General features: G+C 36.2%; 1 protein-coding gene across 3 annotated transcripts in view; it reads left to right on the top strand.

Annotated features, from left to right (window-relative positions):
- The window catches only part of Prkd1 (protein kinase D1), a 313,953-nt gene that overhangs the window by 227,754 nt on the left and 67,148 nt on the right, over positions 1–19,051 (top strand). For all 3 annotated transcript variants that reach the window (XM_090345330.1, XM_090345331.1, XM_090345329.1), the window contains exons 3-4: positions 2,910–3,041; positions 5,628–5,788. In XM_090345330.1, coding sequence (XP_090201456.1) covers positions 2,910–3,041; positions 5,628–5,788 — 293 coding nt within the window. The remainder of the gene's footprint in view (positions 1–2,909; positions 3,042–5,627; positions 5,789–19,051) is intronic.

Raw genomic sequence — 19,051 nt, 5'->3', positions numbered from 1 at the left:
AGATTTGAAGACTTACATTTCAGAATACTTCAACTTACATATCCAGAAAGAGTTAATGCTGTTTCCAAGTCACCAAAAATTTCCAGTAAAAAAAATAATTACTGAAAACCTTGGAAGATCTGACATTATTTTATTTTATTATGCAAATAATTTTGACCTCCAGAGATTATTTATTTTGCTTCAGAAGGCTCATTTCTTCTGTACTGCTAACCAGTTTACTCCATTTTGTGCCACAATTTGTAATGAACATTAAAAGAACTACTGATTATATTAGTGTTTTTGGTTCAATTACCTGTTTCAACTGCTCAATGACTAAGGAAAGCATGTCATTTTCTCCTCTCCTGCACACTGGAGAATAACAATAGACTGTGAATAGAGCAAATCAAAGAGACCCAAATACCAGTGTAAGGGGCCTATTGTGTTCAGTTTGTTGCCCTGTCATATGGTTTTAATTTAGGTCGTCTGATTGATGATGACAGACTGACAGATAGCACATTGTTCCCTACGTGGAATCTCTAGACACTTTAATATTCCTATTCTTGTCTGTCCATTTTGATTTCAAAACTTAAATGAAATGGAATTATAGCATTCACTTTGTTTTCCTGTGCAAAGCGATTATCTCTGAAGTGCAATTTTGTGATTAGGCGAGACGGCATGCATGTATTCAGCCAATGCTAAAGTCCCCAGGGTGCAGAGTAGGTAAATTCATAATGAATGGATGTTGTGCTTTGATTTCAAATGCATGTAAAACCTTACCACTCTTGGTAGTTTTCTTTGAAAAATGTATTTAATTATTCTGAAATTAACAGGAGAATATTAAAATTGAACTTTAGAAGTATGGCATTTAAACAGAAGTCAAGGATGCTGACAGTTTTGGAATGTTAATCCCTCCCAAAGCTGAAGTAAAAACAAATTTACCTGACATAAATTAGAGGGGGAGGTGTCATTAAAAAATCTGTAGTTTAATTATTTATAGTCTCCTTGATTAATTCAAAAATGTTTGATTGCAGCAGTATTTGTATTGTCAAATTTTAGTCTTCCTTATTTTGAAAACTACAATAATTATTCAACTAATTACTGTCACAGTATTGTTGTTTGGGCCTGAAGAATGACTTTGAGGATGATGGAATAAGCTAAGGGCTAATGGGCACAAAATAGCCATTCTCACTAATATTTTAAGAGCAAATTTTGTCCCTGTGTTTGAGTACCTGATTTTTAAAAGAATTTAGCATTCTACAAATTAGACACATTTTTACCAAATCACCACAGAACACGATTGGTACACAAATCATACCTTTTGTTTATTTTTTTTCTTGATTCTATTCAAAAGTGTTGTCCGTAGTCCTTTAATCTAGAAGTGTGAAATGGAATATGCCATTTTCTGTTTATTTCAACCAAGGAGGAAGAGAAAGAACAGCAAAGGCTATTTACCCCTTATATTCTCTGGGAATAAAATCTGATGAAGTCTGTATAGCTTTGTTGTAACATGAGTGTGTTTGAGTTTTAAAGTCTGGACAAGGCCTAGTTAAGCAAACTTTTTTTCTGTAGGCATTTGTAGAAGTTAACTGTGATTACACTACATGTCTTTTGAGTAATGGCAAAGCATCTTTCCTATTCATATGACAACAGAGTAAGTGACCTCTGCTCTGATATAAGCCTCTGCTTCCAGGTCCCAAGCCTGGGAGGATGAATCCCTGTTCATTATGTTTTGCTGTATTATTTTTTTTCCAGATTTGGGTTTGTTTTGCTTTGTTCTGGGGCTTGAACTCAGGGCCTCACCTCCTCATTTGGCTTTCGTGTCCAAGGCTGGGTGTTCTACCACATGAACCACACCTCCAGTTCCAGCTTTCTGTTAGTTTACTGTCTGTTAGAACTGGGATTCCGCTAGAGGAGTCTCTTTCAATCCTTTATATATACCTTTTCTATTTCTTCATTTAATCAATCACAGTAAAAAAAACATGTTTATAATATAACAAAAACATCATTTGGAAAAATAAAACAGAAACAAATTTCTATAGTCTCTCAGGGTACCTTAGGAAAAAAATGAGCACTAATAAGAAATTAAATGTGACTCTGGTATGAATGTAGTTTATAAAAGTGGATTTCTCAGTGTATCAGTGTGTATATGAAATCCTTCTGTTGGGTGAGTTGATGAAGAAGATGCAACATTATTGATAAGTCATGGCTTTAATGTTTGGTTTTATTGCCCAAAAATATGCTGCTAAGATTTCTTATGGCTTCCAATTTTTTTCTTGCCCTTTTAATGTCTCTCTGTGATTGTGCTCACATGTTACTTTTAGATCTGTCTAAATTCAATTCACCAATTGTTTTATTGGGTTTTTTTTTTTGCCAGTCTGGGGCTTGAACTCAGGACTGGACACTGTCCTTGGACAGTTTCTGCCCAAGGCTAATGTTCTGCTACTTGAGCCACAGAGTCACTTTTGGCATTTTCTGCGTATGTGGTATTGAGGAATCGAACCCCAGGCTTCATGCACTCTACCACTAAGCTACACTCCCGGCCCCTGTTTTATTTTATTAATATTTTTCAATACCGTGATGGTTCATTTAGGGAAAAAAAGAAGCAAAATATTTTCAATTCCTATCAAGTATTTGTGAACTACAATGCATCATCTTGCTATTCATGCTTTTTTTTTTTCTAGTATCTTCACTGTTTTCAAGGTGGCCTGAAACACCAACAGACAGGAAGGGAGAGTGACACTAAGCCACTATTGAAACTGGGTTGGGAAGAATGCAAATTAATGACTGAAAGACCAGCTCCTGTCACTTCTTTTCTTCCCCAAATGCACCAACCCTCACTTACATATTGGCAAACTAATTATTTTGAACTCTTCCTAATTGGGGAACAGCAAATCCATCTAATCTCCTTTTGAACATTACTGTTCCCACAGCTTCTGCCACCTTCGAAGACTTCCAGATCCGTCCACATACTCTCTTCGTTCATTCTTATCGAGCCCCAGCATTCTGTGATCACTGCGGGGAAATGCTATGGGGGCTGGTACGTCAGGGCCTTAAATGTGAAGGTAAGTTCAACACAAGCTGAACATTTTTCAAAGCTACCTGCTTATGTTGTCTGCCAGTATCTTCAGTCCCTCAGAAGTATCCTCTGGGCAGTTTTTAGGGGAGTATATGGATTTATAGTGAAATATTTTGTCTACTTTAGAATTTCCTGTGTAACATTCTTGGCATGATCTTTGGACCCTGGTTTTCACATCTTTTTTTTCTACCTCATGTGCAAATACTTCTTTCTTAAATTCTATAGGATGTGTTAGCAACAGAATAAAAACATGAAATTTGCATCGTGAGTAAACCAGAAATTAAAATAGTAGACATTGAAATGAGAAGAGGTTTTATGTTAATCAAGCCATCTGAGATCACTCAGCTACTGAGTAGTTAGGGATTCATTCCTAAATGTTAATACTATGGTTTTATTTACTCTGTGGAAATAACTCTTCTCTCCTTTTTCTTTAGTGTACTCAGGGGTTCATAATTGTGTTCTGCCTCTTGAACAAAGCCTGTGCTTTTAGTTGGTGTTTTAGATACAGTTTCACATTACCTTTGTTCATTCAGTTTTCATATCCTAATCCTCTCATCTCTGCATCCCAAGTATGTGAGATTACAGTTGTGAGCCACACAAAGAACCCACTGAACTGTAGCACACAGCTTTGAGAACACCATGAGATAGTTTTAAGACCTTATTTAATGACTTGTCAGGTTTGGGGAAGATAGAGCTCTAAAGCACGGCTAGTAGGACTGACGTTTTATTAAACTGATAAATAAGCTCACCTTAATTCTTTAATTTCTGCCTGTGAGGAGGATGTTAATGCAAGTTATGATCTGGAGAGATGTGTATTGGTCAGCATTCCAGCATGATAACAAAAATACCTGATGAAGATCGGATTAAAGTATAATGATTTATTTTGTTGCACAGTTTGAGTTTTTAGATTATGGTCACATGGCTGCATTGTTTCTATGCCTTTAGTGAGGTAGAATAACATGGCCCTGAGGATACTGTAAAGAAAACTCTGAGTTTATAGCAGCCGGGAACAGGGAGAAAGAGAAAGTGGAGGGGAGACAAGATGGGGAGAAAGGAGAGGAGGAAGAGAAGAAGGAAGGGAGGGAGGAAAGGAAGAGATCTAGAAATGAAGGGAGGGAAAAAGGGAGGGAGGGAGAGTTACTGTTGGTTTGGGTTTTCTTTTTTCAAAACAAAAAAAATGAGCTATATATTTCCAACATACAATAGCACATGACAAAAATTCCCATTTTAGAGGAAGGAATAGGATACAAACAAAATAGTCACTAAATTCTATACATCTTGTCATCCATCTCAAGCACTTTGTATCATGATGTGTGCTCCAAAAAGCTTGGGCAGACCAACTGCTATGCTCTTGCCAAATACCAGCTCTGTTTACTACCTACAGCTTTTCTGAACAGATATCCCATGTTCTTGTCATCTCCAACTCTCTGGACTAGCCACTAGGCCTGCCTTCAGAGACTTGAATTGCTACTCCATACAATCAAAGCCTTCCTTTGAAATCCCTATGGAAGCTCTCCTCAAGCTGCTCCTCTTATAAACATGGACTTCCAGGTGTACATGAGCAGCAGATAGCCAGTCCCCACTGACCCTGCTTGTAAGAGTTCCCTCTGGATGTCTCATTTGCCACAGAGGCTTTATGAAAATGTGTCTGGACGGTTGTATAGCAGGTGACAACATTCTAGCATGGGAATGTGAATTACAGACATCTTGAAATGAAAATATTTCCATTGAGGAAATATTGACTTCTTATCATGTAGAAACCACCATGTAAAGCATCTTTACCTGTTTTCTTAACAATTCTATCAAGTAGTTACTTGAACTTGGGGGGCTTACACTTGCAAGTCAAGTGCTACATTCCAGCTACAAAGTATATGGGTTAGTCTTCAGCACATGGACAGGGGAACTAAGGTGATATTATTTGTTTGGCGTCATGTGTACATTATAAATTGTACAGCCAAAATTCAGTCCCAGAGTTGTAGATGATAATTAATTCAACCTCCATTTTGAATTTGTGCATATGGCTTAATCTATATTGAATTTTACTTCTAGGTATTTCAAATCCCAACTTCATTATATGTCAGAGCATTTTTATTGCATTTTATCGTCGAGGTAATGCATAGAGGGGTTACAGTTATATTCATTAGGTAGTGGGTATGTTACTTCTTGAGTATGTTACTTCTTGAACATTGATACACCGTCTCACGTTTTTGTCCCATTTTCCCTGCCCCTACTTCCTATCGATCATCTTGTTTTTCATTTTCCCTTTTTCAAATAAACAAATAGAGCATTTCAAATGATACTACATTCGCTGAGCTTGTCCAATAAATTCAGAATATGTACATACGTATGTATGTATGTATTTTACTCTTTTTGAGGCTGTTTGGAAATTTCTTTTCTGATTTTTTTCTTCTTTATCTGTAAAACATACACACACACACACACACACACACACACACGTGTGTGTGTGTGAGTAAAATAGAAGTAAGACTATTTTACTTCTCAATTTATAAGTAATAGTGGAATAGCTTTTAATTTATTGCTAATAAAAGCTATTTTTACTTTTGCTTTCTAGGATGCGGTCTAAATTACCATAAGAGATGTGCATTTAAAATCCCTAACAATTGCAGTGGTGTGAGGCGGAGGAGGCTCTCAAATGTTTCACTCACTGGGCTCAGCGCCACCCGCACATCATCTACTGAGCTGTCTACCAGTGCCCCTGATGAGCCACTGCTGGTATGGCCTCTCTTTATCCATTGCCTGTTTGCTTGAGGAATCTGTGGAAGGTGATAGCATTGTTAGTCCAAGAGAGTGATGGGAGGGAGGCCACAGCCTGTGTGGTCAGGATCCTGTTTCTTCAGTGCATCTGCTGAGAATTGTTCAACAGCTTTGAGTTTGCTGTCATGAAATGAGAGTGTGGGAGAGATACCGCCCTGGTCATAACGCCAAAGCAGCACAACTAATGTGTTAGTGTTGTAGAGTATAGTTGACCACAGTTTGGGGAACCCAAAGTGTCACATGTTACTCCTGAGCAGATTATTCAGGTTACTTACAGCTCACAGGTACTTGTTTGGGGATGAAATTTGAAAATCAGGCATCAGAGAAGATGGGTAGTCATCTATTGATTGGTATTAGGATATATGTGCCCCATAAACTCAGGGAAATTATCCTAAAATAAGGAAAAAGTATATTTAATGTTTCCATTTGCTATAAATTATTTTATAGATGTGGTTTAAATTGTTACCAAGAAAGTTAAATATCGGTTTTCTAAGCATTCAGAAAAATAAAAATTGCAGTAATTCAGTGCATTATTTAAAATAAAAACAATTATGGAGTAGCTAATGGTTTGAGTGTTTAAATGTCCCACAGGTTTCTCTCCACTAGTCAATGTATATTACAGCATCTACTTACAATCTACATATTGAAAAAAATCAGCGAAGAGGCCAGGAGCATGGCCTAGTGGTAGAGCACTTGCTCAGCATACATGAAGACCTGGGTTCAATTTCTCAATGCCACATACACAGAAAAAGCCAGACGTGGTGCTGTGGCTCAAGTAATAGAATGCTAGCCTTGAGAAAATTCAAGGGCAGTGCCCAAGCCCTGAGTTCAAGCCCCAGGACTGGCCAAACAAAAAAAAAGTGAGAAGCCAAGCACTGGTGGCTCATGCCTATAACCCTAACTACTCAGGAACCTGAGATCTGAGGATTACAGTCCAAGTCTGCTCAGGGAGGAAAGTCTATAAGACTCTTCTCCAATTAGTCACTGATTCCCTCCATCTCCCCACCCCCTCAAAAAAAAAGTCCATAATTGGAACTCTTACTCAAGCAGTTCAAAACTCAGTGTCAACAAAAATCTCATGGAAAGCGAATAGGCACTGAATTCAAGCCCTAGGAATGGTGCACGCACTCACGTGCACACACAAACACAAACACAGAAGAAAACCAGTGGAAGAATTTTTAAAATGATTAGCTTAAATAGTTTCCCTCTTGAAGTAGGGTGGACCAAATACATATGGAAAATTCCTATATGAAATTGTATTAATTGCATTATTGTTTGGAAAATATTTCATTGTGATCATTGTTTAATTTAAGTACAAAATAAGCTAAGCACATAACAAATGACTGCTCATTGTTATTATTATTTTTGGTTGGTCATGGGGCTTGAATTCTGAGTCTGAGTGCTATCTCTGATCTCTTCAGCTTAAGGGTAATGCTCCATTACATTGAGCCCCAGAACCACTTCTGGTTTTCTGGTGGTTGATTGGAGACAATAGTCTCATGGCCTTTTGTGCCCAGACTAGCTATGAACCTTTGAACCTAAATTCTCAGATCTCAGCCTCCTGAGAAGGTAGGATTACAGGTGTGAACCTACAGCACCCAGCATTGCTACTCATTGAGAACATGCATACTCTCATCTTAATATGGCTTGTTGTGCTTCTTGGTGAGTTCATGTAGGAAACCCACCATGGTTCTAACCAGGCATACTGGGAGAGCTGTGTAAAGGTTTTTCTTTCTAATACCAGGTATCTTAATACTTTTTATTAGTGAGTCTTTTGTGACAAGAAGACCACACAAACTCACTAAAACTTTTCCAAGTTATAGCAGTTACTAAAGTATAGTCATTGAGAAACATTTTTATAATATATAAATTAAGAATATCTTAAGTAAAATTATAAATTATTTTATCTTACTAAGCAAAATATATTTTAAAATATTTTATATTTTACATAAATCTTAAAGCTTAAGCTAGTGATTCATTTGAATAGATTAGAATTTTAATAATTAATGTTAAATATATCTTGCTACTCTACTCAGAAATATATGTACCAATATGGATATATATTCAAACATACACACATTATGCACACATTTAGTATATAAATATACAGTTCTAAATATCACATTTTTGTTTTATAAATATAAATTAACTTATTTAATCAAATACATAATGCATCATGTATATAATTTATATATAAATGCACTGAGTTATATATTATATACTGTTGTCTTTTTAAAGTAATTCATTGCTTACTTTGATGAAATGAAATAATTATTTGAATTACTTGATTACATAGTGTGTTTTATATAAAATATTGTAAATAGTTGCTCTTTCATTAGCGGATGAAATTTGTATAGTAAACTATATGCGAAGATATGAACTTCTAACCTTTCTAGTCAAGAATGCTTAGAAAATTGTGGTCCATTGATTCATGGGTTAAGAAAATATTGGTGCCATGAGATTTTTTTTTTTTGCCAGTCCTGCAGCTTGAACTAAGGACCTGAGCCCTGTCCTTAGGCGTTCTCAAGGTTAGTGCTCTACCACAAGCCACATCAACACTTCCGGCTTTTCCATGTATGTGGTACAGAGGAATCAAATCCTCAGCACCACATATATAGAAAAGTTGGAAATGGTGCTGTGGCTCAAGTGGTAGAACGCTAGCTTTGAGGAAAGCCCAACCACAGTGCTCAGGCTCTGAGTTCAAGCCCCAGGGCTGGCAAAAAAATCTTAATGAAAAATGACAAAAACCAAACAGAATTTAATTTGACAGCAACAAAGGAAGTCATGCTTGGAAGCCCCAGTTATAGAGAGTTCAATGTGCAATGTAGCTGCCCACAACACAGTGTCCATACCCAAATACCAACTGTGTTTAGACTGAAATTGCTGATATAGATCAAAACTGGAAAATTGCCAAATAAAACCACAGTTAGGGCAGCATACTATTATTCCAAGTTTACTTATAAAGTGTTAAAGCAAGGACAGTATAATATTCCAAGTTTACATATAAAGTGTTAAAGCAATGTGGTATTAGACAAAGTCAGGAAAAAATAAATCTATAAATAATAGTGTCCAGAAACTGCATACATATAGAGCAACTGATTTATGACTGGGAGAAAAGTGTTTGGACAAAGATAATCTTTTCAACAGTCTTTCTAGGACTAAGTAAATATCTCTGTGGAAAATATGAATCTTGATGCTACATTGTATCATGCACAAATTCAGTTTTAGGTAGATGGGAAATTTCTAGGAACTAGCAGAAGAATAAACATAAAATCATATGGTAGCAAAAGTTTTTCTTAGACACAAATCATCAGGACAAAGAAAAAAGATCCATTTATTGAGCATCATTAAAATTAAGAGTTTACTTTATCAAAAAAGAAAGAAAATACTGCCAGTGGCTCACACCTGTAAGCCTAGCTAGTCAGGAGGCTGAGATCTGAAGATTGAAGTTTAAAGCCAGCCAGGGCAGAAACATCTGTGACTCTTATCTCTAATTAATCACAGACACAAAAAAAAGCCAGGAGTGAAGCTGTGGCTCAAGTGATAGAGGGCCAGCCTTGAGCCAAAGAAGTTCAGAGACAGCACCCAGGTCCTGAGTTCAAGTCCTAGGACCTGCATAAACAAATAAACAAACAAATAACAACAGAGGCAAATTATAGAGCAGGTTGTAAAATATCAGTTTTCTATTCATGTGTTAGTTCTAGAGAACATTTACCAAAATGTTGGAAGAGTCCCTGCCCCCTTTAAAAAATAGCCAAATGAACAGTACTTAACTGGAGAAGATAGCTAATAAATATGGAAATATGATTAAACCTGGTTAGTGCCAGTAGTAACTGAAGAGTATGATACCTACAGGAGATCAATCTATAGCACCATGTCTAATTTCAAAAGAAAACATGACAAAAACAAGTACTGCCCACCCAGAACTTACACACATTTCTCCTCAGAGTGGAAGCAGAGTCCTCCTTATCTCATTTTGGAAAACGCTTGGCAGTTTTCTCCAGAATCTGGGCATATATTTATCATCTGATTGGGTAGTTCTTTGGAGTGGCATGTTCCTGTACTCAGGAGACATAGGTGGGAAGCCATGAGTGATGAAACCCTCCTGGGCAACATAGCAAGACTCCATGTCACATATCCATTAGCATATACTTATAAATGTAGGGACATTTATAATGTAGGGAAAATATATCAGGACAACAGTTCCTCTTAGTGAAATACTAAGTGGGCGGGAGTGGGAGGGAGCAGATAGAAGGTTGGAAATATTTTGTTCCTTGATCTGGGACTAGATTACCCAGGTTTATTCAACATGAAGAATATCTTTATGCTTTGCACTCTGAGCTTTACATACTTTATTAATGTAGGATAAATTATACCTTGGTAAGAATGTTTTTAGATAATAAAAGCATAACTTGATCATATTACAAATTGTAACATCATTAGAGATCTTTATCATAGGTCATGTGAGAAAAGACTGAAATGTGGTATTAGGATAATGAATAAATTACGTTTGAAATTTCTTTCATATAATTAAAAGGGAATGTCAACTATACAATAGTTGACATTTAAATATAAGCAACTCTAGGTGGGTGCAGGTGGCTAATACCTATAATCCTAGCTACTCAGGAGTCTGAGATCTGAGGATCGCAGTTCAAAGCCAGCCTGGGAAGGAAAGTCCACGAGACTCTTGTCTTAAATTAACGACAGAAAAGCAGAAGTACCATAGAAAAACAAAGTGGTAGAGCTTTAGCTTTGAGCTGAAGAGCTCAGGGACAGCACCCATGCCCAGAATTCAAGCTCCATTCCCAACAAAAGAAAGGAAGGAAGGAAGGAGGGAGGGAGGGAAGGAGGGAGGGAAGAAAGGTAAGAAGGAAGGAAGGAAGGATATTAGCTCTTTGGTTGATAATTAAGAGCATACATAGTAATTGTTTTGCAAAATAAACATTGTTTCCTACTGCTTTTGTTTTCACCACAAAAAATTGTCATAGTATCACCACTACTGATCAGTGGAATAGGTGGCATTCTTTCTTTTGCAGATATTTTTGGAGATTATAACTTCATAGTAAGATGAAAAAGACTTGTTTTTACATTTTACAGATATTTTTCTGAAGGACAAATGCTTCATAAATTTCTTCAAACAAATAAATCTTGATCAAATAGATTGGAGAAAAATTCGGGGCCCATTGTGGTAGTGGGCATCACAATTCTTGTCATAATTAAAAGTCTCAGAAGTCTTGCAGTAATGAAATTAGTGTTCCTAAACCACTCCAAATAATGGAAGTTCCCTTTTCTTTATAAAACCCATGAATATCTTATGGAGAAAAAATGTACATTGGTAAATAATAACTTAGAGAAATCTGTAATCACAATAAATGTGGCAAAGTCTATCTTCTAATATCATAATCAGAAGAGCATTTAGAAGAAAATGATTTCTGATGATGACAAGAGGAAAACGTTCTTTATGACAAATTATTACAGGAAAATTAAAACCTTTAGATACCAGGAACATGAATAGTGAGAATACCTTGTTTCAGAAATTGACAAACTTGACTACCTTCTGTTCTATAAGAGAACCTGCAAGCAACATTATATTGCTCTTTGGTTTTTTTGTTTGTTTTTCCCAAATCAGGTTTGGAACTGTGTCCCAGAGTGTAGTTACTGTTCCTGAGTTCTTCATGATCTTCGTATGATCCAAGTAGCTTTTACAAGTAGTTTTGAATAATAATCTCAGCTAAGCCTTGCTTAGCTGTTAGATGTGTACCTCTCCCAGAGTCGCTACAAAATGAATTAGCCATAGATTCAATTTAGGATGCAGAGATTCAGAAAACAATGCAATTTTATTCCTCAGTGCACAGTGGTTTATTCAAGAATGTAATAAAACCACTAGATTAAAATATAAGCATGGAGCAGGGTGCGGTGGCTCGTGCCTGTAATCCTAGCTACTCAGGAGGGGCTGAGATCTGAGGATTGTGGTTCTCAAAGCCAGCCAGGACACTAAAGTCCATTAGCCTCTTATCTCCAATTAACCAGTAGAAAACCTGAAGTAGCTCAAGGGGTAGGATGTTAGCCTTGAGCTGAAGAGCTCAGGCCCAGAATTTAAGTCCCATGACAGAATATAGATAGATAGATAGATGATAGATAGATAGATACATATACATATACATATATGTGTATATATGGATTTTTTTAAAAAAACTGTTGTTCAGTCTCAATTTGGTATATAGTTAATAGATAGAGATGACAAAAATGAAAGTTAAGCAATAAAGAATATACTTAGTATAAATGTACATATCACTGTTTTCTGTTAAGTCAAGCTGTGTTTTGAGACTTCCTCTTAAAAAAAGAATCCCAGAGCCAACTTTTCCCTTTCAAAGATATTTCATCTTTCATTGAACATTGAATAAAATGGAAAACAAAGACTCAAACGAGCAAAGAACATACTAGAATTTCCAAATTTGTATACTCCTAGCTGATAATTGATCGCCTTGACCTATTCTAGACGTAGGCAGATAACTCAATACAATATTTGATGATGGGTGACATTTTTTTCCAAAAAGGGAAAATTATTGTGAAGAATAGTTAACCTTATAAATAAAGGTCAAAAATGCTTCACTTTGACTATGAGTTATTTTCGATAAGGTTGATTTCTGTTTTTTCTTCATAGGTCATAACTACGAAGTGGGCTTTTATAGTAGTAACACGGTGTCTGTAGTTCTATTTTAAAAGAAGTTTTCTTCTCCTCTTGTCTATTTGTCTGTAAAACCTGATTAATATGCTTTAATATCAAATAACACACTTGTATTAAATGTGACAGATTAGTATGCATTGGTTTTCTCCAATAACAATTTTCCCTGTCTTTCTCTCCCTTGATTTTGCACCTTTGCCTGGCTCTTTCTCTTACAACTTCATATTAAAGTCTCCTGTGAGTCCTGGCTTTGAGGTAGGTACTAATCTACCTGGAAGTAGGCCTGTGGAGCCACTGTTCAAACCCAAACTATGGCACAAAACTGATATTTTCATGGACCCTATGACAATAACTGGGTCAGAGTTTGGATCAGAACTTAACCCACTGAAGTGTAGAAAATCCGCACGTTTTTGTTTTCTTGTCTTATTTTTTTATTGTCTTTGTGTAGTTTTTCACAGCACTCAAGTGAGAAAACATCCTAATCATGAAAATTCTAGACTTCAGTTTATTCGGTCAAACTTTACTCTCTTTACTGGATTTCATAACCAGAATTCCTTATCTATGAGCATGAATAGTCAACTTGAGGACAAGGCAGAATCCAGTCAGCTTTCACTTTATTTGGTAGCACCACAGGTGCTTGAATCTTGCACATTGGGTCTGTGTCCTGATGCCATAGCCATAAGACTTATCAAAATGAAGGCACTGTCATATGTACACAGATTTTACTTGCCAAAATACAGAGCAAAACAAGGATTACAAGAAGGTGAATGCAACTACTTGCTACAGTTCCTGAAACCAGTAACTTTTTAAAGAAAGGCTCTTTTAATCCTTATAGATTAAACACTATTTTTATTCTAAGTAGTTGTACGAAAGAGTTGTCATTTAGAAAAGCAGTTTATGCATATTGATTTATGTTACCCCTTTTAGCATTCGCAGCCATCCCTCCCTACCCAACTTTTCTTCACTCTTCTTAATTTTAGTTTATACGTTGAATTCTTGACTGCATTTCCCCCCAACTTTTGTCTACTCCTCCCCACCTGGATCCCAACCCACCCCTTTCAAGTGTTTATTTTGTTGGGAATTGATATTGCTTTTGAGGACCTGCATTATCTGAGTTTTACTTTGAATCTCCCATATTTTAGTTAGCCCTTTGTATACACTTGCATACCACCCAATATATTTACTTGCAAATTAATAAACTAAATCAGTCAAGCTTCCACATATCAGGGAAAACGTGAATCCGTTATCTCTGTGCCTGAATTACATCATCTAAATTTCCAGATCTTTCTAGTTCTTTACAAATGATACATTAAGTAAATTCTTTATTCTGGAAAATTATCCTTGTTACCATAGTTGGAAGAGATGAGAGAATGCTAAAAGGGGTAACATTGACTAAGATACATTGTCCTCTTTGTATAGCTAACGACAATTTAAAAAATAATAACAATAGTGAAAAAAATGTTTTGAATACCTAAAAAATCCTACTAAAAATGTCCATTGTAAAAACTTGGTAGATGTAATTGTTTTTTTTAATGTTTTATAAATTTGTTTGGTGTAAAATGCCTTCCATAGGAGTTTTTAATGTGATAGTATCTTTCTCTACAAATAATCTTTTGAACGTGATGTAAAAGGGGTGAGGGGCCTCTTTCTACTGACTCTTCTGGGGCACTGGAGACAGACAGTATAGGGACAGAAAGGTGGCTGGTTTTCTGTGGACGTTGTATATTTTAAAGGCAGTTAGTCAGGCCTTGGCAGGCCACATCCTGCTAGGAGTATTCTTTTCTTCATGAGCTTGTTTTCCTTGACTTTGTATCCAGTATTTCAAAAAGATGACAGCTTTTCTCCAGGCAGATGTCTTCAAAGAGAAGGAAGCATGAAACTTCACTAAACAATCCTTTTGAAATAGTTGTGAAAACAGCACAATTATAAAAATGTGGTCACATTTCCATGTTTTATATATGCAATCCAGTTTCATCTTTCATTTTTGTACCCTGAAAGTATATAATATATGCAAAAATAAATTTAAAAATTTTCCATGTGGAGCTTGGAAGACAGTCAGCCTATTAATGAATATAACATGTCTTAAGTTTCCTAGTATTACATCACAATAATATATATTAATTTATTACCCTCTATTGATTATGTTCTTTCCATTAACATATTAAATTTTACTAAAATAGACATCTTTTTTTTTAGTCTTTCATGGGTCTTGAATGCTGGGCCTGCGACTGTCCCTGACCTCTTCAGCTCATTAACGCTCTGCTACTTGAGCCACAGCACCATTTCAGGTTTTCTGCTGATTAATTGGAGATAAGAGTCTCATGGACTTTGATGCCCAGGACTGGCTTTGTACTGTGATCCTTGGATCTCAGCCTCCTGAGTAGCTGGGATTAGGCGTGTGAGCCTGTATCTATTTTTTGCATATTTATGAAAAAAGTTTACTAATTCAATAAGAATCGGGATGAATAATTAGGTTATATTTTTAGAAGTTAAATAGATTATCACTTTTAGCAGAATAGTTCTTTAAAAAGTGCTAAAAGTGCCGGGCACAGTGGCTCACAAGTGTAATTCTAGCTACCCAGGAGACTGAGATCTGAGGATCAAGGTTAAAGACAGCCAGGGCACAAAAGGACCTAAGACTCTTTTTTTTCATATATTTTAATTGTAATTAACAGAAGGGTTACATTATATTCACCAGATAGAAGGTGCATTACTTCACATAAATTGATACCATTTCTCATGTTTTGGTCCCCATTTCCCTTCCCTCACTCCAGCCCCTCATCTTGTTTTCCCCCCTTCCCTATCTGATTTCAAACAACAACATACGCATATATACAATATGTCAGATAACAAGGTAAAATACTGTAAGAATATGAGATAACCAAGGGACAGCAAAAGTGTTGAGAGATTACATAGTACATTAAGGGCAATAATCACTCATTATATGTCTTTTGTTTCTATATCCTGGAGGTCCTTTCATTTAGCATCATACTATATGGCCTTATCTATCTAGGTTTTGTTCTACTGTAAATATCTGCTAGGAGAGCCCAAGGTTTTTACTGATTATGACAAATGAGGGAAACCATTGAGCCTAAGTTCCTTTGAGTGTGGCTTCACATAATATGATTTTTTCTAAATCTTTCCATTTCCTTACAAATGGGGCAATGTCATTCTTTCTGACAACAGCATAGAAGTCCATTGTCTTTAAATACCACAACTTGTTGATTCACTCATCAACTGAGAGAGATCTAGGTTGCTTCCATATCTTTGCTATGGTAAATAGTGCTGCAATGAGCATCGTTGTGCTAGTAGATTTAGTATGTCCTTGCTTCTGGACAAGAAGGTAAATGCCAAGTAGTGGAATTGCTGGGTCATAGTGGAGCTCTATGTTTAGTCTTTTGAGGAACTGCCATACTGCTTTCCATAGTGATTGAACGAGTTTGCACTCCCACCAACAGTGTAGTAGTGATCCCTTCTGGCCACATCCCCTCCAGCATCTGTTGTTATTAGATTTCTTGATCATGGCCATTCTAATTGGAGTAGGTAGAATCTTAGAGTTGTTTTGACATGCATTTCTTTTATGGCTAGAGATGTTGAGCAGTTCTTCATATGTCCATAGATCATTCTTCATTCTTCTTCAGAGAAGGTGATTTTTCCAATTTGTTATTGTAGGCGCTCAGAGCTATAAATTTTCCTCTGAGTACTACCTTTGCCATGTCCAAAAAAAGCTTGTATATTGTGCGCTTTTTTTTGTTAAATTTCATAAACTGTTGGATTTCTGTTCTGATCTCCTCGATGACCCATTGCTGATTCCACAATGTGTTGTTCAATCCCCATGAGTTACAGTGTTTTCATTGGTGGAGATGGGTGTTCAGTTCCAATTTGATGCCCTTGTGGTCTGAGAGAGCAGGGAATAATTTCAATGTTTCTGAATCTGCCCAGGTTTGTTTTATGCCCTAAAATGTGGTCTATTTTGGAAAATGTTCCATGTGCTGCTGAAAAAAAACATATATTGTGTTGTTGTTGGGTGGAATAATCTGCAGATGTCTGTTGGATCTACTTGGTCTATACAGTTATTCAAATCGAAGGTTTCTCTGTTCAGTTTTTGCCTGGTTGATCTGTCCATAGGTGAGAGTAGTGTGGTAAAGTCACCATCAATCACTGTGTTTCGATCTATGTATGGTTTCAGTGAAAGTAAAGTTTGCTTGGTGAAGTTCAGTGCTCCGGGATTAGGTGTGTAGATATTTAGGATTGTTGTGTCCTCCTGAAAGAAAGATCCCTTTAGTAGTATGTAGTAACCTTCTTTGTCTTTCCTCACTAATTTTAGTTTGAAGTCTATTTTATCTGATATGAGGATGGCAACTCCAGCCTGTTTATGGGAGCCATTAGCTTGATAAACTTTGTTCCAACCTCTCACTTTCAAAAAATGTTTGTTTTTTTGGTGGTAAGATTTGTCTCTTGAAGACATCAGAATGATGGATCTTGCTTTTTGATCCAACCAGATAGTCTATGTCATTTAATTGTAGAGTTAAGTCCATTGATATTGAGAGTGAGGATTGAGAAATATTTATTAGTTCCTGCTATTTTTAAAAAGCTTTCATTAGGGCCTGTGTCTTGACAGTTCTTTTGGTAAGTAGATAGTGTGAGTTTTAGGTGCCATTTCTTTGTCTGCATTACATTTGTGTTGGTTTTGTTTGTGCAGAACATCTTTGAGACTTTTCTGCAATGTTGGTTTGGTTGCTACATAATGTTGAAGCTTTTCCCTGGAATGGAATGTTTTATTGTTCCCTCAGTTATGAATGAGAGCTTAGCTGGGTACAGTATTCTTGGTTGGTAGTTATTTGACTTCAGGGCATGACATATAACCTTCCAATCTCTTCTTGCTTGTATGGTCTCTGCTGAGAAATCTGGGGTTATTCTGACTTGTTTGCCTTTGTAGGTGATTGTTCTCTTCACCCTGGCTGCTTTTTAGGATCCTTTCTTTGGTCTCTATTGATCCAGTTTGGATTATAATGTGAAGGTGATATGTCCTTTTCTGGTCAGGTCTGTTTGGGGTTCTAAAAGCTCTTGTATCTGAATGGGCCTGCCCTTCTGGATACTTGGGAAGTTCTCTGAGATGATTCCCTGAAGTATATTTCCAATACCATTGACCTCTTTCTCTAGACCCTCCTCAATACCAATTAGCCTTAAGTTAGGCTTCCTAATTGTATCTTGGACCTCCTGTAGTGTTTTCTCATATTTCCTAGATTTGAATTGACTCATTTTATGTTCTTTTTCTATAACAACTAAATTATCTTCAACTCTAGAAATGCTCTCTTCTGCATTGTCTAACCTGCTATCAAAGCTTTCTACTTTATTCTTCAACCCCCTTGCTTCTAATTGCTCATTTTTGATGCCTTGCATCTCTTGTTTTAGATCTTGTCTGCATTTCTTTAACTCGTTGATTTCCATTTAAGTGGTTAGCTCAGCAGCTTTATTCTCTTTGGACATTTGTTGGAGTTCAGTCAGCTTTTTGTTTGTGGATTCTATGAATTCATCCATTTTTCTTTCAAAACCTTTATTATGGCCTCCTTTATGGCTTATCCTTTTTCACATATCACCTTGTTTATGGTTTCCTCTTGTTTAGCTATGGCTTCCTCCCTTATCTCTGTCTGTATTTTTTCACACTTTTCATTAATGATATTTATCAATTGCATTTGTATAGTACTTGGAAGACTTTCCTGTAGATTTGCCACTGACTGCTCTATATCCTGTTTATATTGGGTGGGAGATGCTATTCCTTGATTTGACATTTTTCTTGAGTTTCTTGTCTGCCCATTTGAAAATGGGAGCAAGATTAATACTAAACAAGATTGTAATTTTTCAGATATAACTAATCTAGACCTTTTTAGTTGGCTGACAATAGATGTTCACACTTTTAGATTGATAATATCACTCTCTCTTTCTTTTTGTGCACTTACATACAAATTTAATGCAACCGCAGATTACCGATTTATGCCTGAAATATTAAGCCCCTCAATCCAATCTCTATTGTTTTTAAGTTCCTCTGGACCTAGAGTATAATTGAACACCTAGATACACAACATTGCTCAACAATCATCAAATGTCGATCCATTTATTATAAGAGTTGAAGGATGAACAAAGGACCAGAGATAGAAAAATAATATGAAAGACCACAGGGGAGGTAGGAAAAGAATAATGCAGGAATGTAAGATTGTTATAGTAATGAAGAAAAGGTATAGCATAAGGATAACTGACCTAAGGTGATAGAAAGGTAGAATATTTGAATAGAAAGTTTAGAAGAACTTAGATAAAACTTATGAAAATAAGAAGAGTAATAAGAAGAATATATAGAGGGAGAGATATAGGAGATTTCAATGATACAAATTTTACAAAGAAAAAAGAGAAAAAAAACAACAATAAAACAAAACACCAATAAAAAGAAGGTGAGGGGAGATTCCTCACTATTGTGAGTTCTCACCCAAGAGATACTAGGGTTGAGAACCAGGGGATTAAAAAGCAGGTGACTTTATCAA

The sequence above is a fragment of the Megascapheus bottae genome, chromosome 14, assembly GCF_031878675.1.
Source record: "Megascapheus bottae isolate mThoBot1 chromosome 14, mThoBot2.hap1, whole genome shotgun sequence".
Taxonomy (NCBI): Eukaryota; Metazoa; Chordata; class Mammalia; order Rodentia; family Geomyidae; genus Megascapheus; species Megascapheus bottae.
The sequence above is the reverse complement of the archived record's forward strand: the minus strand, read 5'-3'. Positions and strand labels throughout refer to the sequence as shown.